The sequence below is a fragment of the Phalangium opilio genome, unplaced genomic scaffold (assembly GCF_054372755.1).
Source record: "Phalangium opilio isolate 3A_F unplaced genomic scaffold, DU_Popi_V2 ptg001170l_1, whole genome shotgun sequence".
NCBI classification, from domain to species: Eukaryota; Metazoa; Arthropoda; class Arachnida; order Opiliones; family Phalangiidae; genus Phalangium; species Phalangium opilio.
In genome coordinates, this window is record NW_028324255.1 from 2,155,459 (window position 1) to 2,182,828 (window position 27,370).

Here is a 27,370-nt window from a genome sequence, read left to right on the forward strand (position 1 = left end):
GAGTTAAAATTTCTCTCCATAAAAAACAAGTTTTAAACTTTTTTCAAAGGTTTTAAACAAATTATTGTTTTTAATGGCTGTTTAAAACAAATTTTAAACCAAAGTTTGAAACAATTTGTTTAAAACTTGCTAACCTTGCTCATTATATATTCTTTCTAATTCAAAGAAGTATAGAAAATTGGTTAAAAAACGTTATGAAAATGAATGAAAATAAAACGGAAATTAACAACTCCTTATCTCTATATAGATATCTGCACTTGTTTAGACATAGATATGAATAATGTAATCAATAAAATATTTTCTCAAGTAGTAATTAACATTTAATAATCAGAGACATGTGTTTTGACTACGAGAATTAAAGTATTTATTATTTGGAAATATTGTTATTATATAAATTGTAATAGTGAGATGCATTCTTTTATATATAATCAAAAACATGCTTTTATATATAATCAAAAACATGCTTTTATATATGATCAGATACATGCTTTTATATATGATCGGATACATGCTTTTATATATAATCGGATACATGCTTTTATATATAACCGGATACATGCTTTTATATATAACCGGATACATGCTTTTATATATAATCGGATACATGATTTTATATATAATCAGATACATGCTTTCATATGTAATCAGATACATGCTTTTATATATAATCAGATGCGTGCTTTTATATATAATCAGATACATGCTTTTATATATAATCAGATACATGCTTTTATATATAATCAGATACATGCTTTTATATATAATCAGATTCGTGCCTTTATATATAATCAGATACATGCATTTATATAAAATTTAATAATAATTTTTAAGGCAAGGCAAGGCTATTTTTTGGCTTTCTATAAGTTAAGGCCCGTTTTCAATCAAGATTTTTTTTGAACAAAAATTAAGCTTTTTCTTCAAAATTAGAAGCCGAAAGCCGAAGTAAAAAATCTTAGTGTTTTCAAACAAGCTTCAAATTAAGCTTTTCGTCTTTTCAGGCTTTAAACCTTCGAGAAGCAGATATCTAAATGAGTTTGATATTTGCTTCTCATTTTCTTTAAGCTTTTGCCGCTCAAACAGTTTGAAGTGACGTCAATCTAGATTCACCAATTAGATTACTGTATACAGTATCCATGGTTACGGCTATCGTCTGCAATTTTTTTTACGTTAAAGGCAGCTAGTGTTTCGGCGCGTACGGTTCAGTTTTGCTACCGGTTTAGGACTTTTTTTCGAAAAGAAAATGACGTCTAAAAACGAACTGAAGGAAATACGAGAAAAATTAAAACTAGAACTGGAAATTAAGAAAAAAGAAGCAATGGAAGAAAGAGAAAAATTAATACAAGTTGTGTTTGAAAGACCAGCGTTGTGGGACAGAAGGTCCGAGGCTTACCGGAACAGGGATCATAAACAAGTTGCATGGAAAGAGGCAGCCAAAGAAATGAAACAGACCAGTAAGTACCAGCTCAGTCTTAAAATTAAATACACTTTATCCAATGCAAAAACTATGTACTAAGTCAAAAGCTCGAAATCTATCTATTTTTAGTGAATCGCTGTTTGTTTTTGCTAGTTAATTAACGTTGTACACCGTGTACTCACACTTATTCATGCACTCTTTATTTTCTTATGACTGATGGTCGTTTCTAGAGCAACAGTGTGTGGCAAAATGGAAGACTATTTACGAACAATTTCGTAAACATAACAACATTATTATTAATTCAAAAAGTGGCCAAGAACTTGATTAAGTAAAGACGTTTGGCGCAGTGGAATGGCCATACTTTAAGTCCATTTTATTTTTAAAAGATGTTTTAGCTAGAAGAGAGTGAGTGTAGTGGAGATTTAATAATAGTCTGACATGGAGAGAGAATATGCGGCCACTCAAGGGGGAGGAGCCGGGTTTTCCCGATCTCCTCACTTTACCTGTCAATATTTGATTGATTGATTGTATAGGCTTATAACAAAAGATGGTTTTGTAGGAATGAAGACCATAATATAAAGTAAAAAACTATTTATTTTCTTTAAAGTATAGGTTCTAACATTAAAGATATTTTTTCAATTTTCATTTTAAAATGCATTTGATTTATTCTAAAATAATTCCTTCTATCTTCGTAAGGAAGAGATAAATTTTAATATTATTTTTAGATCTTACGTAAGTCATTAAGTTTTTCTTTGATATACAACGCGTTAAGTTGTTTTCTAACGTAGAGTTCCAAAACTAATCTTTCGAGATCTTTAGTTTTGACTTTAAAGGTGTGATAAAGTTCTTCCGGGTTTTCTTGAGGTTTTTCCGGTGGATTTTCCTCAGTCTTGACTTTTATATTTTTGGTGTACGTCTCTGTTTCATCAATGGTAAAGGGTATGTTTTTACTAGGCCCACCTCTGATAAAATTACATTTAGGGAAATGTTTTAAATGTTCTTCGTAAGGATTATCGGTCGGTTTCCAGGCTAGCAAAATTCCGTTGCATTCGAAACATTGTACTAGATCATCGGTATGTAACGAATAAAAACCTGCTCTGCTTAAAGCTTTTTTATAGTTTTCATCTTGTGGCCAGGAGTAAAAAGAGTGATATCTTTGCAGCTCGGAGTTCATGATGCTGAATGAATATGATGATAGCATTATCTGAGTTATATCCCCCTAAATTTACTACCCCCCTTTTTTACCTTCCCCCGTTCCTTAATACACGAAATAAAAGAAAACAGTATTAAAAAAGGGTGACACATTTATTTTTTAAAAATACAAAAGAGATTACAAAGAGTATTTTCTAACAAAAGGAGTAAGTTAATCTTTACGGGCGCGCTTCAACATGTTTGTAACAATGACGTTATTTTTCAAGCAATCTCGTCCAAACTGGTTCATGAATGATTTGTGGCTCTTTCTTTTTGTTCTTTGTATTATATACATAATACAATATAGTCCGCATGTCGAACTTAACAAGGTTTGAAGTCTTCTTTTGTTAAAGGACCATTTTCTTGAATTTCTTTTAACGAATTCTTTAATCGAGGGGAGAAAGTTCCCTAAAGCCAAGGACCCAGTGGGACCCGTCTTTATAGTGATTGTCTAAATTTATTATAATGGACGAAGGAAACTTGTCAATTTTTTTGGGTAATAAATCACTTTGGTAAACTCCAAGGAAATGTGGGGTGAATCGTAGAAATCGTGTTATCTGATCGGCGATCATTATTTGTTTAACAAACGATTGACACGTTTCTATTTTTATCTATTTGTAACAAAGCCTGGAATTCGGCTAATACGATACAACTAAGAGTAGTGGGTGTGGGTTTTTCAAATCCCAATTCTAATCTTAATTGTCCTTGTTTCGTGGGACTCCAATGATCTGAATGACTCGCGTAACCGTCAGGTGTTAAGTCTAAACAGTAAATGGCGTAACCCGAGGCAAAGTCATCCATAGAGATATTGTTCCCCTTGTCATTGTAGTGGGAGTTTGACCGCGAAAATAAAGTGTAATAGCTTCGGACAAATTGCTTTTTACTGTAGTTGGGTCTTAAGGCTCTGGATGGGTATTGTTCGGAATTGATGAATGCTGCTAGATGATTGGCATTCCAATGTCCAAAGTCGAAAGGATTACTATCCAATGTTCCATTGTAAGCAGTATGCTTTACAATAGCTACTGTAATCCTTGAGGGCTGGGTACCCAGGTAGATGTTTCCGATTGATGTGTTTAAGATATTAGGCGAGATTGTAAATATTTTAGTTTCCGTTCTTGTGTAACTATATTGGGCTGGTTTAATACTTAAAGCTTGTTCATGAGCAATTAGAAGTTTAGGAGCTAATTGCAACTTTAAGACGTATAATACGGCTTCCACGATGACTGGTTTATAACCAGTGCCTGCCGCGGGAAGTTTACCCATAAGACAAAAATTAGGCTTGCTTCTGTGTAATTTTAATTTCATAGAAACGCCGTTTATCAGATATCGAGGGATATTAAACATGTCTACGTAAAGGCTGGAATACATCTCAACTTCCTCTCTGATAATGCTGTGAGTTTCTGTCGTTTAACAAAACCCATATTTTCTGTAAGCGAATCCATACTTCCGCTTGTATCTTTGTAAAACAAAGAAGCCCCAAATTAGATTCTTTAGCCGCCGGACCGTATGACGTCAGAGCCGAAAGCAAAGCCGTGTACGCTTAGTTACTAGCAGCGGGTGTTGTTGCGCAATCACCCAGCTCCAAATCGACACGCTCAAATTGACTGTGTTGGAAATTATTTACGGGTCCAACCTCGTCAGTGGCTGTTAAAGCGGTTCCATCTTCATTTACAATTTTAGTTCTGGTGTCCAGCATTGTTAAGGCTGTATCCACGTATTCGCTGCCGCTAGATGTTACTTCAAATTCAATAGGTTGGTCCCCTTTCAAGGAAGTCAAAGGTTGATACGGAACCCATTTGGAATTTTCGATGGCCGTTTGAAGGGGAGGGGTGGCGAAAATATCGAAACCAGTACTGCAAGCTTCGGTCATTTTTTAGGGAGACAAAATATCGCGAACCGTTTTGAATGAAAGTTTACGTTTATCTGATTTAAATTTGTTTGTGTTGCTTTGTTTTATAGATTTCTTTCTCTTTGGTATTTTTTTCTTTTTAGCTAGTCTTTTGTTTTGTTTGGCACCCCCTCTACCGTATTGTTGTTGTACATCATCCAGCGTTTCGGCGAACCTTCTTTTAGCGGAAGTTTTCAGATCCTTTCCAGCGGCGACATCGTTTATAATCTCTGAAGATGTGCCCAGAAGCTGTTTACCAAGGAACTTTGCCCCTTTAATTAAGAAAGGTGATACGTATCTTCCGAAAGATTTCAAGAAGGACCCTATCCCGTGTCCATTTTGGCCGTGGCCGTGTTGTCCTTGTTTGCCGACGTAAAAACTCAGACCACCACCACCTGACATCGCTTGTTGGGTATAATAATCCGTGTAGACACATCTTTTGTTATCTAACGCGTTTGACTTGCGCATCTTAAATGAACTTTACAGTGCAATAGTCCAAACTGAAATAAAGCCGGTTCACCCATGGGATCCTTTATATAAATGCCAACCTCGCTAATATAATGTTTTGACAAAGGGACGTAATGGGGTGAGACAAATGTAAGGCACGCGGTATCCCCGTGTTTCTTGTCTTCGATGGGTATAATGCGTAAGAGGGGGGCGTGGATGTTACCGACAATTTCCCCTTCTACCAGGTCGCAATAAATATATAATTGAGATGGTACGTGGTAGTTTAGCCTGGCTGGTCTATCGCTCAAACCTTGTTTATTGAGATGGTCTTTGTACCCCAAGATGTCGGCTAATGATTTGTGGGTCTTGAAGATAATTTTTGTATCACCAGAAGCATCGGTTTTTAGTTTTACATGTCCCGTCGTTTCATTAATATGAAATAAAGAAGCTGTTTTTTCGCATACTTTGGAAGTATTGATAGTTTCCACAACGTGGTTTAGTGATTTGTAATGACCAGCCGGTATATTACGCAGCTGATAGATTTCGTATCTGGTCAGTTTTGCATCTTTTCGTTCAACCTGGTATGTTAAGTCGCATGACTTGGTGTTTTTAGGTTTTTCAAAGTTACCTTCATCCAATGAATCTTCAGGTGTTTTTCTCTTATTGGTTTTGTATATTACATTGTAGAAGCTGTTTGTATATATTATCTCTACTAACGAAATTTCCCATTGTCCTTGTAAATTAATAGGATCCGGTAGTTTAGTGATGTAACTACCCATAGTGTTATTAGGGTAGATGTCCATGGTAGCGTTAAACAGAATTCAGATTTTCTCGACATTTTTGGCTGTTACCCAAGAGTTCTGTGATTTAGGTAAACCGATAAACGATACAAAATATTCCAATTTCCCTTTACGTTTACGTTTCTTGAGTATGGAGTCTATCTTAAACAGTTTGGAATCCACTGTTCGAATGAGTTGATCAGAGTAAAACAACCCGCTTATATGCTTGTCGTCCAAATCTTTCAGACGATATAACACTGGTTTTCTGAAACTCAGAATAGATGAAATGACAAATACTTCCTTCGAGAAATTAGGTTCATAACCTTTAGAAAATTCTGGTTTAAGCTTACTTATTCTTACAAAATCACCAACACGAAATTTGACATCTTTTTTAGTAGGCTTATTACTCAATTCAGGCTTGTAAATGTTTTTGTAGACTTCCAGAACGTTAGATGGGGAAACATTATCGGGTGCCATTTTTATTACGGAGTGATAAGAGTCATTGTAGCCTTTAACTATGTCTGGCAAATGATCGATATATCTATGAGAATTGAAATGAGTCAACATTTTGAATATTCGATGTTTTAAAGTTTTAATTAATCTTTCTACAAAAGGACAGTGGAATTTTTCTGACGTCATAGAACCGTATTTGATTTTATTTTTCTTAAGAAGTTTTTGCGTACGTGAATTAATAAATTCTTTACCTAAATCGGACCAGATGGCTTTAGGTTTGCTTTGTTCGATGATTATTTCGAGAGCTTTCGTAGCCTCGGCAGCGTGTTTTCTTTTCATGGGTACTACAAAAGCTTTTCGGGAAAAGCAGTCAATTCCTACCATAAGGTATCTATAGTCATCGTTGTATTTGGCGATTGACCCCAAATCAGCAAGATCTACTTCGACCCTATCCGAGATATTAAAGACGGGGATTTTACGTCTTTTGAATTTATTTATAGCAGTTTTATGTAATGTGTATACATCCGTAGATTCTAGAAAAGATTTAACTTCGTTTCTCGAAATGTCAAGATCTCGGACTGCTTGGTACAAAGGGTTTAATCCAGTGAAGGAGGCTTGGTGTTTACTATTGAGATAAGTGTTCTTTAAGGTTTCCTCTTTTTGGAGCCGCGATAGACCTCCCATAACGTCTTATTATAAGGTTGTTTCTTCAAAATTAAAGGGCTCGTTTTATTGTCAAAGGTTAATCTTTTCTTCGCTTTTAAATAAGTTCGTGGTCGAAGTTTATTCTTCTGAGGTACAGAGCGGGGTGACGTCTTTATATACACAGGTGCTACTGGTGGCGACGGTTTAACTGGTGGCGGGACGATAAAGTTTTGGACAAAGGGTTGGAATTCCGTCCATCCCATAGGGGGAATGGCAATGAGTGACGGGGGTACGCCTTTGTTATTGAACAATGTAGGATGTATAGTAAAATATACTAGTTGCACTATATCGGAATCTGGGATCTTAAAGTTATTTACAAAAAGAGCCCCGTGTCGTCTCAACGTATACTATGGGCGTTATCTGCCAAATGATCGAATATTTTTCTCGCAGCTCCCCTATATTTCAGTGGAAACATATTAATCCATTTGTCGTTTTTATTCGATGGGCGGGGTTTCAAGATGTTCTGGTACCTTTTCAAGGCTTCCTCGTAAAAACCCCATTTGGTTCTTTCATCTAAAGTGGGATTTGAGATAATTAGGTTCATCTCTTTATCCAACTCTGATAACACTGCATTGTTTTTTGAAATATCATTGTTTGTTGCTATTAATTGACGGGGTGGTGGGTTAGGACTTTGTTCGTGTTGTTGTTGCTGTTGTTCCAAAGGCACTAAGGTCATTTTATTAGCGTAAACTAACTGTTTATTCATTTTGCAAATAATCCGCCTAAAGGCTCGAAATTACTGGAAAAAGGACGCTAAAAAAACCACTTCCGGTTTGTTTAGATAAAATAGCTCTTTTGTCTTTCCAATGAGTATTTTTGCAAGCAATTTTACGAATATGTTTCTTATGCTTACACAGTTTATTATAAACGTCTGGTTTCAAATTGATGGCGCCTTGTAAAGCGTTATGACAACACTCGCTAATTGAATCAATAATTTCTCTATTAGAATTTTTAAGAATAGCTAATCTTTGCGGTTTTTTTAATTGCCCCAAAACGGCTATTAAATTGATATTTTTAGCGGCTAAACTTTTTTTCTTTTTATTCAACGATGTTTTCTTGACATTTCTCGATGGTGACATCGTAAAGAATGATTGAATTTAGGAAATGTTATTTAATTATATAGTTTTCTTTTTGGGAGTATAGATGACGATTTGTTCTCCCGGTAAAATATTTGTTCTAAACCTTAAATCGGAATGACATTGTTGGGTTAAATCACAAAGTAAATACCCGTGTGGTTTTTCTGTCGCGTCCAAATAACATTCTACTATAAATTTAGAGTTGTTGGGTGCCAATTGTTTAGAAAGGGCCACTAATTGCATAAGATCTCTTACGGTTTTCATAAGAATCATGTAATGAGCGTTTAAGGAAGCTGTTCTCAAGTTTTTTTCAATATATTTTGTAAAAGGGTAATTACGAATAATTTCCTATGATGTGATTGTTTAGTAAATATTTCGGATAAAATATTATTTTTATTTTCTAACATGAGATCATCTAATACGATTAATGTTGTTTGAGTACCATCGTATATAGTAACGTCGGGTAAACCTTGACGCATAATTACACCCATTTCTTTCAATTCATCGTAACCATTCTGATATATACTATAATGCCAAACAACTAAATCAACTTTAGGTTGAAACATTTTATCCTTATTTTCTATTATTCTTTTACATAAAACTGTTTTACCTGATCCCGAAGGACCAAAAATAATTAAGTTTCCAGGTGTTGTGAATGGTATCATATTCAATACTTGAATGAAACTAAATTATAATAGATAATAATAATAATTAATAATTTTTATTTTTCAGTAAAAAAAAAAAATACATTTTACTGATGGCAACTAGGTAAAGGACAAGTCCCATTTTCTCACTAGTTACCAGTACACACACAAAAAAAAGAATAATAATTTAATTTAACATAAAAAAAGTGCATTAGACCTGATATGGCTGCGCTTTAAGGTGTATACTGAGGTCATTTTTAAAAGTATACACCGACGTACAACATCTTATTTTAGCAGGAAGTACATTCCATTGTCTTATAGTGCGACTAAAAAATGAATATAAAAACGCGTCACATCTACATTTGGGGATATAAAAGGTTAAAATTTCATGCCGTTCATTGATTTTAACATAGTCTAATAAAGGTAGATAATAAAAACCATTAATGATTCTAAATAAAAATGTGAGACAGGCTTTTTGTTGTAAAAGATACATAGGTAAAATGTTCAAATGTTTAAGACGCGTACAATAATCCATTCTGTTATTTAAACTATTAACAGGCAAGTTTATACAAGGCTGTCCAACAAAAAATGAAGTAAAATGCCGCAATACTCTCTCCACCGAATTTTTATCTTTCACCAAATAGGGTGACCATACCTCGACCCCGTATTGCAGTAAAGGTATAACAAGAGCGTTAAATGAAATCAAACTAGCCTTGGAACGGCCAAAAATTCTGCGTATCATACCCGAAATACGACGGGCTTTCGCAGTTATGTAAAAAACATGATTCGCCCATTTAAGGTCACTCGTAAAAATAATACCTAGTAATTTACAATTAAAAACACGAGGCAAGACAGTGTCACTTATCCTATAGTCAAAATTAATTACTTGTCTCCTTCTAGTGAAAATAATATAGGAGCATTTTTTAATATTCAAGTTCAAAAGATTAACCGTGCCCCAATCAACGATTGCATCAATGTCCCTTTGTAAATTAAGGGAATCCTGTTGGCAAGTAACCGCACGAGATAAAAAAGAATCGTCCGCGTACTGCCAAAGAGTGCTATGCGGGGATATATTATGTGGTAAGTCATGTGCATATAGGTTAAAAAGTAGCGGACCAAGTATTGAACCCTGAGGGACTCCAGAGGTAACAGGAAGAAAACAGGAGGATTTACCCTGATAAACTACACGCTGTGTCCTTTCCCTAAGAAAATCAGCTACCCAACGTAAAGTATTCCCCTTAATTCCCAAGACTTTAAGTTTCATCACCAGTCTATCATGAGGTACCGAATCAAAGGCTTTTTTCCAATCGAAAATGACCACATGTACGTCGGGCGGGTTTCTTTTGTCTAAGATAGAGGCCCAAGAGTGAAAGGCTTGAACTAGTTGCGTTGAGCAACTGAACCCCTTGCGGAACCCAAATTGACGTTGCGGAAGGATCTCATTTTCAGAGCAATAACTTCCAATTTGATCACTTATTATTGACTCCATTACCTTACAAAATACCGATGAGAGAGAGATTGGCCTATAAGAGGCCAGCTCGGACCTACTGAGGGAGCTACCTTTAAAAAGGGGAACCACATTAACTCTTTTCCAGGCTAAAGGGAGTTTACCCAATCTATAAGAGTAGTTGAAAAAATCTGACAAAGGTTCTGCAATACTCGTAGCACACAACTTAATTAATTTAGAGGACACGCCATCAGGACCAGCTGAAGAGCTAGACTTAAGGCGCGCAATAGCCGCAGCCACCAAACTGGGAGTAAAGATAAAGTCAGCATCAGCAGTGTTGTTAAACTCATTGTCCGTTAAAAAAGAACTGGACTTAGTAAAACAAGACTGAAAAAAAGAATTGAACATTGACGCAATCGTTTGCGCGTCAGTGATAGGCGTATTATCAATATTCATAAAGTTAGGAATTGGGATTTTAGTTTTTTGTGCAACGAATTTCCAAAATGTTTTAGGTTCCGTTTTGAGCTGAGAGGACAAGCCATTAACATAATCTTTGTAATTCGAACGAGTTTTAGCTTTAATCCTGTTACAAACTCTTCTATATTTGTATCTATTGACACTAGTTGGTTTTGATCTGTATATTTTGAACAAAGTTCGCTTGAGATTGGCGAGGTGAACAATGTCTCCAGAAATCCAAGGCTGCCTAGACCTTCTTGAATAAACCATCTTTGAGGGAATAGCGTCTTCCACACAAGACCAAAATAAATCCGACCAAAAATCCCAACTTTCATTAATATTTCCACCAAAGGCAAGATGCCAAGGTGCATGGTTAATTAGCCCATTTAAAGAAGTTGCATCCGCTTGCTTCCACTGCAAAACACGCATAGGAGCACGCATAGCCTTTACGTACTCACAGGAAATTCTACCGCTAATCGCATGGTGATCACAACCGGGAAGATTATCAACTACCTGAATATCATTGATAAATCGGCGCTCATTAATGTAAACCAAGTCGAGGATTTTGCCGTTTCGAGTTACATCGGATACAATTTGAGTAAGTCCAAGATTAGAAATACATTCGAAAAAATCCATAGCAGGAAGACTGTCCGGGACAGGTCTAGTTAAACCCAAACATGCCATGTTAAAATCACCAAACAAAATAAAAATATCATGACCGTTGATAATATCAGTTATAGCGTTAAGTAGAGAGCATAAGCTCATTATATAGTCTTGAGTGACCGGTGGCGGAACATAAACGCACCCAAAAAGAATTGTTCGAGATTCACATTTAGCAGAAGAAAAGACAATCTCAAGACTTTTCCCTAAGGCAGTTTTAAAAAGTTCAGTATTGATTACGGTTTCTACAGGCGAGAGATTTTGATTAATTGCCAAAAGAACACCACCACCCCTTATAGATTCTCTGTCATTTCTAAAAACGACATAATCGTCATTAAAAAACTCTGTACTAGACACGTCACGATTAAGCCAGGTCTCCGTAAGACCGATAACGTCCGGTAAATTCTGCTCCACAAAAACCGAAAAGTCGAGAGATTTATTTTTTAAACTACGCACGTTCGCCACATGAAACGAAACTAGTGACCGGGATAACTTTTTTCCCACTGTGTGGTCCGCAACCTTTCTTGGCTTACAAGAAACACTATTTTCCGTAAAGAATGAGTCGCTAAAAGGTGGTAGTCCGCAACTAAGACACACGAAAGATGAGTCTTGTAGATGAAAAGATTTCTTTAAGACATTAGGGTATACACACTTCGCGTGAAATTCAAACACACAGACACAGCAGCGAAAACGTTTTTGATTCTTACGAATCAGTTTTTGGCAAGCTTTGCATTGTCTTTTAGGCAAAGGCCCGGGATTCAACTCAACATCACCAGAGAGTAACAGCACGGAGACGGAAAAAAGCTTACCGCAAAAGTCATAACCCTGCTTAACCGCCGGAGACTTTCTTTTGATAAAATACCGTCCATTGAGAGTTAAGCTAAATAAAAAACTCGACGGCAAAAAGCAACCAGCAAAAAGAGACGAGACGCGATCGTATAACTGTAATTCAAAAGAAGCACTACACGACAAAAACAGTAGCGAAAATAATCCAATGAAATAAATTCCAGCGAAACCCGTTTCACGATATAACATACTGATAAGATAACGCTTATCGGAGAGAAAATTAAAAATTCATATTTAAACGCTTATAATTAACACGCGGTCGCGCGCGCGGTTCGCGAAACGGGGGAACGCGTTGTTGCCATCCCCCACACCGGCTCGCGCGCCACCCCCCCTATCCTATAAAAAAATATTTATTTTTTATAGGATTTCCCCAAATAGTAAAAGAAAAAAAGATATGCTTAGTATTAGTTAAAATGGAACAGTTTTTAGTTCGATTCAATTTATTGTAAACTCAAAATTTATAAAATTAAATACAAATAAAATTAAAAATGACTTAACATATGCTTTCTATTTTTTAAATAAGTTATTTGACCCGAGATTACAGAAAATAAATTATAATTGTAAAATGAACTTTCAAGATTTTCTTCTTGAAGCACGTTGTTGAATTTCGTTACAACCTGGTAGGATGTCACAAAGTTGGTGAAGTACCCCACCACTGCGTCGAATTTCTCGGGTTGGTCATCTAAGCAAGATATACGATCGGGGTCCCCGTATAAATTATCATAAATATCATTATAAAACTCTATAATGATATCGGCCATGTGTGTAAACACAATTTCATGGTTACTTATCTTAATAAGATGTTCCTTTACAGCGCCCGAAACGCGATTCAGGGCTGCTGTTTCCATACTGTTCAAAACAATAGAGTCCTCCTTTATTAAGTCTTTAATATGGCATGTGTTATGGTATGCCACAACTGTTGTCTTTTCATTGGGGGTGTCGTTTAACACTATTTCAAAATTGTTGGCTTCATGGGCAGCGGTCCAACCTGCTAAAACGGGTAAGCGCGGCATCAGCTTTTCCCAGGTTTCCGTAGAAATGGCGAAGCTTTTTACCGATTGTTTCCGGCATAGACGAACCTCAGGATCCATGTTCCGTTCACGAATCCAGTTGTTAAGAACAACACTTTAGATATATGGAATCTCCCGTTAATATTACGTTCGTTAGTTACACATATCTTCCTTTTGGGAGCTTCTTGATTTTCCATCTTGCAGGTTTAAGATCTTCTCGAATAATGATACTCTACTCTATTGGGTCAGGGGGTTTTTATACCAAATTTCTTACGTAGCTATTGCGAAATATCTATTGTCCTTGACTGTTCCATTGTTAGACTGTAGGCGTATTTTTATGTCAAAGTTCTGAAACCACAGATTAAGGAATTCCAGTACCCCCAAAATCAATAAAATCAATAATACAATAAGTAGTTTTTGGGGATTAATCTCCAAGATCTGACGAATTCTCGACATCCTTTGTGTACTTGACTCCATAACAACTTACGAGTAAATAAGTTATAATATGGTAAACTTGACCTATTTATCCTTAAATAGACCTGTCAATATTTGATTGAAGAAATACTTTTCTTACATCTTCATGTAATGTCGTAAAAACCCAAGAAATGACGCATCATCTCTTTTGTTACAATCCTTTTGTTGAGTTAAAAAATGTATTGACGATTCATCCTTTTGTTACCATCTACCACCTGGATTTCAATCTTAGGTCACCTATTGTTGACTGACTAACAATATTAGACGTGTTTAAGCACGGGTTTATAAGGGTGTGTACTTGAGTTCGTAACAACTTACGAGTAAATAAATTATACAATAGTAAACTTGACCTATTTATCTAGTATTAGATACAACCCTAACCTGTCAATATTTGATTGATTGTACAAATACTTTCTTAACAATACATCTTCACGTAATGCCGTAAAAACCCCGCTAATGGAATGACGCATCATCTCTTTTGTTACAATCCTTTTGTTGAATTACCAAATCTATTGATGGCTCATCTCTTTTGTTACCATCTGACACCTTTTAAAATCACTCGGCTGTCAATCTTATATCACCTATTGTTGCTCGACAAACAATATTAGACGTGTTTAAACACGTCCGGAAGGTCAACGTACCATTGGTCATTAGAAGCTTAGGTAACCCTCCACCCCTTTAACCCCCCTATTAATAAGCCTAGGGAAATTTAGTATAAAATAACGCGAGAAAAAAACAGAATATCGAATTCGAACTTTAGATCTCGTAACATCAAGATGGATCCCGAATCACTTCGCTGGAATTTGGATGAATTAGCTGTAAATAGGCCTTGGACCCTAACTTCATTATACAAGTTTTATTTTTTCCTATGTGCCTATTTAAACATCGACCCTGCTAATGTACCCTCAAGTTTACCCACTTTTATTACGAACGGGGTTTAAATATAATTCAGACATTCCTTGATGTCATTGAGTACATGAGAACCGTCCCTACAACACCGGAAGACTGCGATACAATAGACGAATTGGACCACCTAAGTAACTTAATTCCTAGACCTCTAAATATTTCTTACGCCGAACGCATCGAAAGACGCCGGAATGAATTACTACCCACTAACCAGGAAGAAACCTTAATCGCCGATTTCAACAACCCTCAATACGATATAGAGATGGCGGAATTTTTGAATCAGGAATGTCAACAAAACGACCCTTTTGAGTACCTGTCTCTGAACTTCTCCGACTACCTACCCAGTGAACAGGAGTCTCTCGTGGACTCGGAAGAAGCCGAGGCCAATATCTACGATCAATGGGGTGGTGGGTTCCCACCTTCACCTATTCAGGACGTCCCACATTGCGAGATTTTAGAACAAAGCGAAAAATTCTATGACCAATTTAATATGTACGGTAGAGAGTTAGTTCTAAACATCACTGACGACCCCGTAGATAGTATACGTACTATTACGGATAGCGTATTAAACGAATATCGACCCACTGATTATGTCCAAATAACATTGAGGAGTCTAGGTATAAATTGCAGGCCTGAATTAGAATTATCCTTTAAAAGACTAGACCAAGTAGATCCCTCTATTCTCTTTGACCAACTAGCCGATCTACTTTATGACGATGAAATTGAGCATTTTTTTCAAGGTCCCGTAAAAATTATTTTCCATATAGTTAGAATCCCCGAAGGATACGGTCGATCTAATCGTCGTCAGCTTAAACCCTTCAATATTTTCTCTAAAGATAGGCGTGGGATACGTCGGATTACAAGTACCGATAATCTGTGCCTAGCTCGAAGTCTCTGTGTAGCTATTTCTCATCGTGACTACATGAACAACAAAAACAACGAAGAGGTCAAAACCCATTACAAATCCATAACCAGAATAGGCCCCCACAACAAAATGCTAAAAACAGCCGCTTTAGAGCTATGTCGTAAGGCGGGAGTCGCCCTAGACGAATGTGGAACACCCAATTCGTTCCAGAAATTTAAACTATATTTATCGGCCTACTCCATCTTTGTCTATAAATTCGAAAATAGGGTACCCATTTTAATATTAGGCGAAAATGACCCTGCAGACACCAGACGGCGACTCTTTCTACTTTACGAAAATAATCACTACAATGTAATAACCAATTTAAAACCATTGTTTAGTCACGAGTACTTTTGCGAGAAGTGTCTTACCTCCTACTGGCGTATTCAATCTCATAAATGCAATGACTTTTGTTTCAAATGTATGCGTCCAACGGTTTGTCACGGTAGCGAAAAAACATGTGGGTCATGCTTGCGAAAATTCTGGGGCGACGACTGTTAAAACAGTCACTTGGTTCCAACTGGTAACACAAAAAACCTCTTTGTGAGAGGCTCTACCTTTGTAAAAACTGTTTTAAAACAATTGATTTCGGAAACCGCAAGACTAACCACACTTGTGGGGAGATGTACTGTCAAGTATGTGGAAAACATCAACCCAGCGATCATTTATGCTACATTCAAGTGATAAAGGATAAAAACCCCGTACTTATCCCATCGAAAAAACCTCGTCGTAATATACCAGAACTAATGTATGTTTTCTTTGATGTGGAATGCATACAGACGAAAATATGTCAGGAAAAGTTGGGGGCGTATGAACATCAAGCCATCTTATGCGTCAGCATCTCAGTTTGCGAAGATTGTATAGAAGAAAAATCCCTAGATTTTAATTGTATCAAATGCAACCAATTTGGACCTCGCAAACAACGTTTCTCAGGAGGCAAACCCATAGCTGCGTTCCTAGACTACTTAGTCAGTTTATTCGACGTGAAGAAAGTCATTGTATTATCGCATTTTGGCAGCAATTATGACAACCAGCTATTAGTTAGGGAAATAATTAACCGAGACGAGAAATTTGTCCCCGAAACTCTGAAAATTAACGGTACGCGCATTTTAGAGATGAAACTCTCTAATCTTTTATTCCTCGACTCGTACAATTTTATCCCTGTAGCTTTATCTAAGTTCCCCGCCACTTTTGGGTTACCTAATGCCGCCAAGGGGTACTTTCCCCATTTTCTTTTCAACGTAGTCGAACATGAGTTCGATATTGACAGACAGGAGGAGACAAACTATGTGTTAGAAAATACTTTACCCCCCACAGAGGCTTACGGGTGCCAGTATTTCACAAGGAAAAACTTGGACGCTTTTATGAAATGGCATGCCTCAGAAGTCAGTAAGGGTAAAGGCTTTATTTTTTTAAATGAGCTTTATTATTATTGCGAAAACGACACTCTACTTCTCTATCTAGGTTGTTTAACCTTTCGGTCGCTCCTACTTAAAGTTACCAGCGTAGACCCATTTAATTGCGGTTCTGTTACTCTCCCTGGCGTTTGTTCCTATGTGTATCGAAAAAATTATCTCAAATCGAACACCATTAGCATCATCCCAACAAACTATTACAGACTTGGTGAAAATCAATCTTTAGGCGCCATTGAATGGCTTGAATGGACTTCGCATGACAGAAATATCCCCATTCAATCCTCTTTTAGGGGTAAAGAGGTTAAAATCCAAACCCTAAAGGTAGATGGGTATTGTTCAAACAACAAAGAAGTGTTCGAATACATGGGATGCTATTATCATGGATGTAAAATACACTTCCCCACCAATAGAAACAAGATGTTACACGGTGACCCTACTGAAACGTTAAACACAAGATACACGAGAACCGAGAAGAAAATTAGCAAACTAGAAGCCCTTGGATATACAGTCAATGTCAAATGGGAATGTGAATGGCAACAAGACAAAACAAATAACACCGAAATTAATGACTTTTTAAAACGAAATGATATTCGCGTTAAAACATCCAAAAGATTAAACCCCCGAGACGCTTTCTTCGGCGGACGCTGCTGTGCTAACAAGCTATACCATTAAACGACGGGGACAGAGAAAATGCACTACGTGGATTTCACTAGCTTGTACCCTTTCGTCAACAAAACGGTAAAAATTCCTATTGGTCATCCCAAAATTATTTTGGATAATTTCCCCGATATCTTCTCATTCGATGGGCTTCTCAAATGTGACGTACTTCCGGCTCAAAACCTGATCCATCCTGTTCTGCCTGCCCGTATAAACGGTAAGCTCACCTTTCCCCTCTGTTACACCTGTTGTAAAACTCAATTTCAAGGTGACTGCACACACACACCTGATCAAAGAGAACTGAGGGGGACTTGGGTTACCGATGAGTTGAGGTACGCCGTAGAACGAGGGTACAAAATCACGCGGATGTATGAAGCCTGGTCATATCAAATAACCCAATACGATTCCAATGCTAAACAAGGCGGTCTTTTTAAGGACTATGTAAACGCCTTCCTCGAATATAAAACTCTGGCTAGCGGATTCCCTGCCGAATGTGTCACTCAGGAAGACAAAGAAAACTACGTCAAAAATTACAAAGTAGTCGAGGGGATCGATTTAGACATCGATAAAATTGAAAAGAATGAAGGCTTAAGATGCCTGAGTAAACTCATGTTGAACTCTTTTTGGGGGAAGTTTGGACAAAACACCCGACACGCCTCAACAAACATCATAAAAGACGCCAAAACCCTATATGAACTACTTCTTAACCCAGACAAAGAGGTCAAAACGCTATTGACCTTAAATGACAACACTATTCTAGTCAAATCAGAAGATATTGCAGAAAACGAGATAGCTCACAAGCATACGAATGTAGTTATAGCGTGCTATACAACCACTATGGCACGACTTCACCTTTTAAAACATCTCGAAATGGTGGGAGACCTATGTTTTTATATGGATACGGACAGCCTGATCTACCTCTCGCCAGATGGCGCTCCTATACTCCCCACAGGAGATTATCTTGGTGAGCTAAAGAATGAGCTAGAGCCATACGGCAAAGACGCTTACATTTGTGAGTTTGGAAGCGCAGGAGCAAAAAATTATTCCATGAACATTTATGATCCCGCAACAGAAAAAATCACTAACATAATTAAAGTTAAAGGTTTCTATTTAAATTCATCAACAGAAAACCACGTAAACTTTGATATTATGAAGAAACTATTAGGTGTAAACAACAACGGCAAACCAGAAATGAACTCTGTGCAAGTACCCATTGGTCCCCAAATTCGACGATTACCTAATCATACTTTAATTACAATTGATCAAACTAAAACGTATCAAGTAGTCGTCGACAAAGTCAGAGTTTTCCCAGACTACACCACGACCCCTTACGGGTATCTTAAGTAAATTTAAATTTGTAAAGTTGTATATAATTGTATAATTTTTGTATTTTTAATTAATTGGGGGTTTTGTCTGCAGACATTTTTTTTTCCAAATATATGTTTTTTTGTTTAATTTTTAATGTTTCTTATATATGTTAATTACAATTAGTTTTAATACGATTAGAATAAATTTGTCAATAATAATTTTCGCTTTATGTTGTGGTCTTTATTCCTACAAAACCTCCTTTTGTTATAAGCCTATACAATCAATCAATCAAATATGGACAGGTAAAGTGAGGAGATCGGGAAAACCCGGCTCCTCCCCCTTGAGTGGCCGCCATCTTGAATTACCGTATACTGGCTGCATATTCTCTCTATGGAGTACAAATTAAAAAATTATTTTAGAACATCATCGAATGTCAATTATGAATTAGCTGAAACGCAAAACCAAGAACAACCATCTGAGAAGAAAAGAGAGGCTGGCACATTCACTTGCTCATTTATGGGAAAACAATATGAACTACAAGAAGAAATAGTGAGCCCTAGTGGGGAAGAAATATCAGACGATGAAAACGATTTCATAGAATCGAAGGCCGGGCCTTCAGGAAAACAAGAAACCAATATTGCGGAGAAAAAAATACCTAATAAAGCGTCAGTTGTCGCACCTCAAAAAAGGAAGTTCCTGTATGAAAGTGGACCTAAACTTAAATCTTCAAAAGGCTCGCAAAAAGAAAACCCTATCGCTCCATCCACAATTTTAGAAGCCCTGGCGCAGTGTAACGAGTAAGTAAAATACATTATTTTGATACAACAAAACTAAATGAATACATTTTTCTAATAATATAGAGAACTAAAGAAACCTGATGATGCTTCAGCGGCATTTGGAGACTATGTTGCTGCTCTTACTCGACAAATGAAAAAACCAATGAGGCTGAAATGTGAACAAGAAGTTATTCGCTTGATTATGTCACACATGAACGGAGAAAATGAGATTTAAAAAACAGTTTACAAAACAAGAAAGCCTTTCACAATTTGATGAACTACAAATATAAAATGTGATATTATCATAGTGGAGCGCTCGCAATAACATTTGTGATATTTTATATTCCCTATTCTATGTAAAAATGTTTTACACTTAAAATGACAAATATTCTGAAAACATTATATTCTCCCAGAATTTATCCTTAAAATATTTAAATCATTGCCCCCAGGGTAGTTTTGTCTTAACGTATTATTGTCTTAACGTATTATTGTTTGTAAATATAAGAACTAAGTTGAAATATAAAACACTGTTGTTCGAAAAGTTGAAATAATAATTTATTTAGTTAACTAACTAAACCTTTTATAAATGCGGATTTTGAACACCTTTTAGGTTCCATTGCCAGGGTACACTTCCTTCTTCACTTATAAAATAGTTCGCAAAGGTTTCGCGTACATCAAAAGCTTTTAAACCATAGTTCCGGGAATTTGTTGGTTTTAACTTTTCAAGTGCTAAAGCTGGGTTCTCTCTTAAGAATGTCTTCCATTTCTCTTCAATAATATTTCCATTTTCATCTAAATTATCTGCAAAATCTGTTAGGCAGTACAATTTCTGTTCCACAGCCTCCTTTTCTCCTTCCAACAATAAAAAATTGTGTAATGCCACCGTGGCCTTTATAACTTTATCTACATTCTCTGGTTTTAGCATCAGAGCTTTTTGGAATACTCTCCACCTAGCTGCGAGAATTCCAAAAGCGTTCTCGCTTGTTCTTCTTGCCCTGCTCAGTCGGTAGTTGAAAATAGCTTCTTTGTTTTCTAAATTATCTCTGGCATAAGGTTTCATGAAACATGGTAAAAGTTGAAACGCATCATCGCCCAGGAGTACATAAGGCGCGTATTTGTCGCTGTTGGGCAACAGTTTGGCTGGTGGAAATCCAACTTTCCCTTTTTCAACAGCTATTCCAAAATTCAAGGCCTTAAAAATGCCTCCATCTGAGTGAGATCCATATCCACCTACATCCACTATCAGAAACTCGTACTTGGGTCCAACCAAAGCCATAATAACAGTCGAGTTGTAACCCTGTCAGTAAATGGTCATTGCTTTTTGGCGCATACATTTTTTATCCACAAAATTGTGCAGATATTTTACTTTGTAATTGAAGAACATTGTTCCACTATTGATAGGCTGCTGAATTCTGACATGCTTGCCATCGACGGCCCCGCAGCATAAAGGATAATTCCATCTCTTTTCAAACTCATCCGCAATCTTTTCTCACATCTTTTCATCTGGTTGCTATTTATAACAATTAAACTATTTTAAAATATCTGAAAAAATTGTTTGGCCATTTTATATAACTTACTGGCAAATAGATAGGATGTAATATCTCCCAAATGGCTTCACACGTCTCTTTAATTATATTGTGTGCAGTTGTTTTGCCCAATCGAAATGCGTATGCCATAGAATCATATCCATCTCCTGTAGCCAAAAATCTGTATACATGAAAATTAGCTATTAAATTGCTTTACTAAAGATAAACTTGGTGTGCATGTTACCGCAACGTTAACGCAAGTCTTTCACCCGGAGGTATGGGTTTTCTCCCTGGTGGGTTTTTTCTCAATTTATGAGCAATCAGCAAGAGCAATTTGTCAAAAAGCTTGGGAGACATCCTTGTGAAATTTGAAAATTTCCTATGATCTGTTCTTCTCATCGTTTTAAGCTAGAAAATATGTAATGAATCCAACAATGAGTGACGACTAGCCAAGGGTTAGATTTTGTATACTTACTAATGTCCTTCTCTTCTTCGATTGTGCCAGATAGGATGAACCCACCACCTTTTTTTTCCTATATTTTCGTTTTTGTCCCGAAAGAACATGATAATACAATTGTATGAGTAATAATTTCTTTTTCAGCAGCAACAAAACTCTCCTTCGCCTAAAAACCGACATTTTGAATGAGGTAGAACACTGTGCAGACGACGCATGAAAATGCATTTTATAAGTCACGTCCACTTGTAACTTTTATTCATTTGAAGCTTGTTTGAAAACGATCCGAGTTTCAGCTTCTCCGTTTTAATTTTTTTGAAGATTTTTTATCTTCTAACAGTAACAAATATCCCGCTTGGTTCTCTCGCGAACTTAGGAAAGCCCTCTCTCGGAAACGATACTTTCATCGCAAATTCAAGAAACGCGGAAGTAAAAATAAAGCCGACTTGGACAATTTTAAAAATCTACGTAAACAATGCCAGAAGCTGCTTGAGCGCGATCGAAGAGTCTACGGGGAAACAATAATTTCAGACCTCGGTCAAAATCCGGTGAAATTATGGGAGTACACGAAATCTCGTCTCAAACCCAGAGAATCACAAATTATCATTGACAACAATAATACGCTAATTACGGATACATTAGAGATAGCCAAACTGTTCAAAGATAAATTTACTGCACCCTTAGTTGCTAATGGCATTGACTATGGCCTAGAAGACTTCCCGTGGGATAGCACCGATAGTATGTCTCAGTTAGAAGATTCGGAAGCGATGGTGATGAAAGCCATAAAACTAATTAAACCAAAGAAATCGGCCGGTATTGACTTTGTTCCGCCGTATGTTATTAAGGGCTGTAGCGGCATCTTTGCGCCTGTCTTGTGTAGAATTTACAACTTAGCTCTTAGAAATGGGGTTTTCCCATCATCATGGAAAACCTCCATTGTTTTACCGGTTTATAAGAAAGGATGCAGGGGAGATATCAGCAACTACAGGCCAATCTCATTAATAAATACATACTCAAAGATCTTTGAAACAATTTTGAATGAGGTCTTATATAGCTGGTTCAGGCCATTTCTGGTCGATAGTCAACATGGGTTCTGTAAAGGCAGATCAACCGTTACGGCTTTGGCTTCCTTTATGGATTATACAGCCCCAGTTGTCGCCACTCAGGGGCAGGTAGACGCAATTATGCTGGATTACTCGAAGGCGTTCGATCGTATGGATCATGGATTACTATTGGCCAAGCTAAAACGTTATGGTCTAGGTGGCTCAATGCTTCAACTATTGGCAAGCTATTTATGCAACAGATTAAATGTGGTCAAGGTTAACAGAAAAATCACATAGGTTTGTTATAGAACAAACGTAGGTGTCCCCCAAGGCTCGGCGCTAGGGCCATTATTATTCACTATTTTTATCAATGACTTACCGAGATGTTTGATAAGAAATTCGGAGATATGTACATATGCCGACGATAATAAACTCTATCCACTAATTAATAAAAAATGTCTTCGTGGACAAAGACTTGAAAAAGTAAATGATAAGAAAACAAAATGGAATGACCGAAGCAACAGATATTAAACTTTTTCTTTAAAGACATGATTATAAAACATCAATTATTTGAAAAAAAAATACTTATCTTCGTTTTTTTCACCAAAATTATATTTGCATTGTTTTCGAAAGACAGATTATTCATTCTATATATCCTTTGTGGTATTAACAGTTTTCGAATGAAAAGGATTAGAATAAATATCCGAGTATGGATATAGGTTATTTTTAAAGGTTTCTCTTTTCGAACTATAAGGCAAAACGTTGTTTAAAACGACTAAATTCAACCGAAGGAAGAAATTTTATCTTTCATCATGATTGACATTTTAAACGTCGCTTTAGGGTGCTTTGGTTTTGCGCCTGCATTTATTCGACCACGATTCAATTTGGGTCCCATTTTTTGGGTCGATGATTTAAAATGTTTTATAAATGAATCATTAAAATCTGGATAAAAGACATTATTAACAAAAAACCTTTGGTATATTATTGAGTGCGTGAGAACTGTTTTAAAAGTTGTGATTGAATTAGTTTGGTATGACTTCAACTCGCTATGAGGAACACATTGTAGAGCAAACGTATAACACGAAACACGTAAATGGACACCGACAAATGGTGGGCTGCGTATTTATTTCACTATTGGGCTTAGTTTCCAGTATTAAAACGCATTGTAGTTCAAATTAAAAGCTGCAATCCTTTTAAATATCACTAACGAGGAACTGTTTCTATCATGGTCTACACTGGAAATCTAGCTGTAAATATAAACGATGTCGCATGTTTCTGTTATGTAGTAAATCTTTGACACAAACCATTTTGAAAAGAATGGAAAATTTAATGATACAATATTTTTGGGCAAATGTAATTTTGGTGAAAAAAACGAAGATAAGTATTTTTTTTCAAATAATTGATGTTTTATAATCATGTCTTTAAAGAAAAAGTTTAATATCTGTTGCTTCGGTCATTCCATTTTGTTTTCTTATCATTTACTTTTTCAAGTCTTTGTCCACGAAGACATTTTTTATTAATATCTGTTCCTTCAGTCTTCATTTTAATTAAGATTGTTAAGAAACTGTGGCATTTTTAAAATCTGCACTAAGCACAAACATAAATATAGGGGAGCGTAAGCATAAGGGACCTAATATTGCAAGTTAGTGACTAATGCTTTCAGGTACCAGTTAATCAGTTATCACCAATGAGATTAATTTATTACTGAAAACATCAAATTTTCATAATAAAATTATTTTGGCCTTTCCTTATCCCCTGGCTTTGAGCATTAAAATATTTAAAATAACTCTGAGGATTATCTAGAAACATTTCTACTGATATTTCAAATTCAGAAGAATCAGAGTCATCGTTTTGAGTCTTTCAGATGACTGGCTTGGACTTATGTTGCTGGTATTTGGTTTTCGTTGTAGCAGTGTAACCAGGGATAAGGGAATTGAGATGGATTGCAAATGATGATGGGCGACCTGCGGCACCGTATCTCTCCCAATGTACCTCGCGCACGCCCCTACCCTTCGGTAGGCGATTGCTAAGTGCTGCCGCGTAGCGCCATTTTATTTGTATGAGAGCTAGCTTCTAATTTTAAGATAGAGGGGGCGCCCTTTACAATTTCATCCAGTACGACCCTACCTAACCGCTGAGGATGCTGGGAGGACTACGGTGCCGTAGGCGGGGGTACACAGGCAACGCTATAGGTATGGGGGTTTCCAATACAAGGTGTAACCAAAGAGAATATAGGGGAGGAGTGGAAAGAGGGGAAAATCTTGTTGCTCTTTTCTACCGCGCATCTTCAATGCGCAGTACCGAGGCATTTACGTTTGAGACATTTAACGGTATCGTAGGTGGCGCGACTGAGCCGGAAACTCCCTCGTACCACTAGTATAATTTAGGGGCAACAATGTAATTTAGCCTTGTGGAGCGGGGGATCTTCAACTCCTCCCCTATATTCTCTTTGGTGTAACTGAGACAAAGTTTCTTCCTGCAAGCATAGCCCACTCGATCCGCGCTCATGGACGCAAGCTGCTCGCGCTATATAATAATATTTGACCACGTCGCCTGCTAAACTTAGGAATTGAACAATTAAACTTTTTGAGTTAATGTCTGGACTCTGGTTACCTTTGCATTTTCTTTGTGGTCCCATGGTTTTATTTTTAAACTAGTCATTTGCCCTGTATCATTATTGTGTAAGAGACAGCCTGGCAGCCCCGTATTTGTTTACCCTGCCCATAGCCCACTCGATCACGCGTAACACTACGCAAGATGCAGAGCAGCGTCCGTGAGCATGGATCGAGTGGGCTATGCCCTGCCTGGCCAAGTCAGCTGACTTAGGTGAAATATTCATTACTTCTATGCGACTTATTTCTAGACATTCTTGAACGAATCATCTTGTGAAAATTTTATAAGCCAGGCTTCTGGCGCTGGGTTTTTTCCGAGCCAAATTTGCTTTTTAAATTTAAAAAAATTAATTTCAACCTTTTTTCCTCTCTTCAGAAATTTAATTATGATAGTGTGTTACATATTTATCCAAAATTTATATTAATTAATTAACACACTGTAATTTGTAATTTCGCGCTTGGAAGAGCCTGAATTGAAAATATTGATTTGGAGACAGGGATTAGTGATAGTGTGATTGAATTGAATCTATCATTTATTTTACCAGCAAAAAAAATATCTTCGTAGCGGTAACCCTTGTCTAGAAACCAGGGAATGAACTCTTCTGCGTAGTTTGAATTAATCTACTTTACACATGAAAAATGTATCTAATTTAAACAAAAAGGTTTATTCCAAATAGCGGTTATAAATAGTACTTAAAAACGCAACTGTTACCTAATAAAAATGATTGCAAGAGCCGGGATAAAAAACATTGGTTGGTTTGTTGACAGGGTTTAGTGATCGTGTGATTTAATTATTCAATTATATTACCATTAATTTAAACCAATAAAATGATCTACATAGTGGTTATCGGTGGCACCAAATATAATCTGCACAGTTATCGTTGGAAAAATGGCCATTGTTTACTGTTTTGAGGTTATGTTAGAATAAGCTCTAAATAATTAAAATTTAAATTGTTAACCTATAAGAATTATTGGAAAAGCGTCATTTAAAAATATTGTATGATTTGGTGACAGGGTTTAGTGATAGTGTGATTGAATCTATCATTTATTTTACCAGTAAAAACGGTATGTTCGTAGCGGTAACTGTTGGCTGGTGGCAACAGTCAAAAACCAGGGAACGAACCCTTGTGCGTCTTTTGCATTAATCTACTTTAAACAACAAAAAATTGATTTAATTTAAACAAATTACCTAATTAGCGGCTATCGTGGGCCGATGGCACCAGGTGAAACACCTTAAAACGTACGCTACACGGCCAATTGGTCTCTAGTCTCTACATGATACAATCAGCTGTATTTAAATTTTGACCGAGGCTTAGTGAAATCAGTCAATTTAAAAATTATCGGCTAAATCCTAAATTTAAATTCTTTTGTATTAAATTATAATAAGGTTTAACTTACGAAATTAAAATAAAATGAGGACGAATTAACCCCTTCTTTTATGTGAAAAGTTAAAAAATTCGCCTTAAGCTCGGCATAGCCACACGCGTTGTCTAAACAAAAATCTTCGCTCAGTCGCTCTATTAGCGGTAAAACAGCGTAAGTCCAACAGTACGTTTCTCTATGATTTTAGCTAGGATTAAACCACGTAAGTCCAACAGAATAAAAGGTCGTAAGTTTAAGTATGTGCTTAAAATACAAAAAGTAATACTTAATATTAATTGTTTTCAATAAAACTTCGAAAGGCACCAGAAAAATGTTCAACCTTTCATTTAAAACCATTTTCAGACCTATCGAATAAATAGTCTTCAAAAAATGCTCGAGTCAATTTGGCCATCACAGCAAACATTTCCCATGTTATTCCTATGGGAAAATTTCCCTTTTTTTGCCAAAATGTCTTAATTTTTTTATGGAAATGAAAACCACCCTTAGCAACTTTATTTTCTATGAAGAAAACTAATAGAGGGATCTCTTTGAAATTTTAACCACATATTAAGGGTCCGAATTTTAGTTCAGTGGAATTTTTTCAAAGCAGTAACCATGATAGGAAAAAAGTTACATCGAATCAAAAAACCACCCTTATACATTAAACGCAGTATGAGGTCTTATCTAAGAGAGCAACCGCTCTCTCAGAATTAGGAACACCGCTGACTGTGCATTACTACAGGACGACCTTATTGAAGTATATAAGTGGAGCAAGAGAAATAACCTACCCCTAAACGCCGAAAAGACTATTGCAATTACGTTCACACGGAAGAATAACTTTATAAGACACGACTATAAAATAAATGGAGTCACTGTATCCCGTGAGACATCCGTGTCAGATTTGGGAGTAATGCTAG

General features: G+C 36.5%; 3 protein-coding genes and 1 long non-coding RNA gene across 4 annotated transcripts; 3 read left to right on the top strand and 1 right to left on the bottom strand.

Annotated features, from left to right (window-relative positions):
• Positions 1-1,245: 1,245 nt before the first annotated feature.
• Positions 1,246-20,183, top strand: LOC149584084 (uncharacterized). The gene is made up of 3 exons (XM_089863441.1): positions 1,246-1,819; positions 19,100-19,477; positions 19,541-20,183. The coding sequence occupies exons 2-3, from the start codon at positions 19,197-19,199 to the stop codon at positions 19,689-19,691; spliced, it is 432 nt and encodes a 143-aa protein (XP_089719567.1). The 5' UTR covers positions 1,246-1,819; positions 19,100-19,196; the 3' UTR covers positions 19,692-20,183.
• LOC149584085 (uncharacterized) lies at positions 15,924-17,387 on the top strand. Its single transcript, XM_089863319.1, has one exon. It carries the CDS (start codon positions 15,924-15,926, stop codon positions 17,385-17,387), a length of 1,464 nt encoding a protein of 487 aa, XP_089719445.1.
• Positions 20,184-21,658: 1,475 nt separating the features above from the next.
• LOC149584086 (uncharacterized) lies at positions 21,659-22,776 on the top strand. The gene is made up of 3 exons (XM_089863320.1): positions 21,659-21,684; positions 21,777-22,268; positions 22,491-22,776. The coding sequence occupies exons 1-3, from the start codon at positions 21,659-21,661 to the stop codon at positions 22,774-22,776; spliced, it is 804 nt and encodes a 267-aa protein (XP_089719446.1).
• A 281-nt stretch (positions 22,777-23,057) lies between these two features.
• Positions 23,058-27,161, bottom strand: LOC149584087 (uncharacterized). The gene is made up of 7 exons (XR_016380253.1): positions 26,490-27,161; positions 26,324-26,362; positions 26,146-26,237; positions 25,804-26,022; positions 25,634-25,712; positions 25,493-25,559; positions 23,058-25,419 (listed from the first exon to the last, which is right to left on the bottom strand). It is a non-coding gene; the product is annotated as an uncharacterized LOC149584087 (long non-coding RNA).
• Positions 27,162-27,370: the final 209 nt, after the last annotated feature.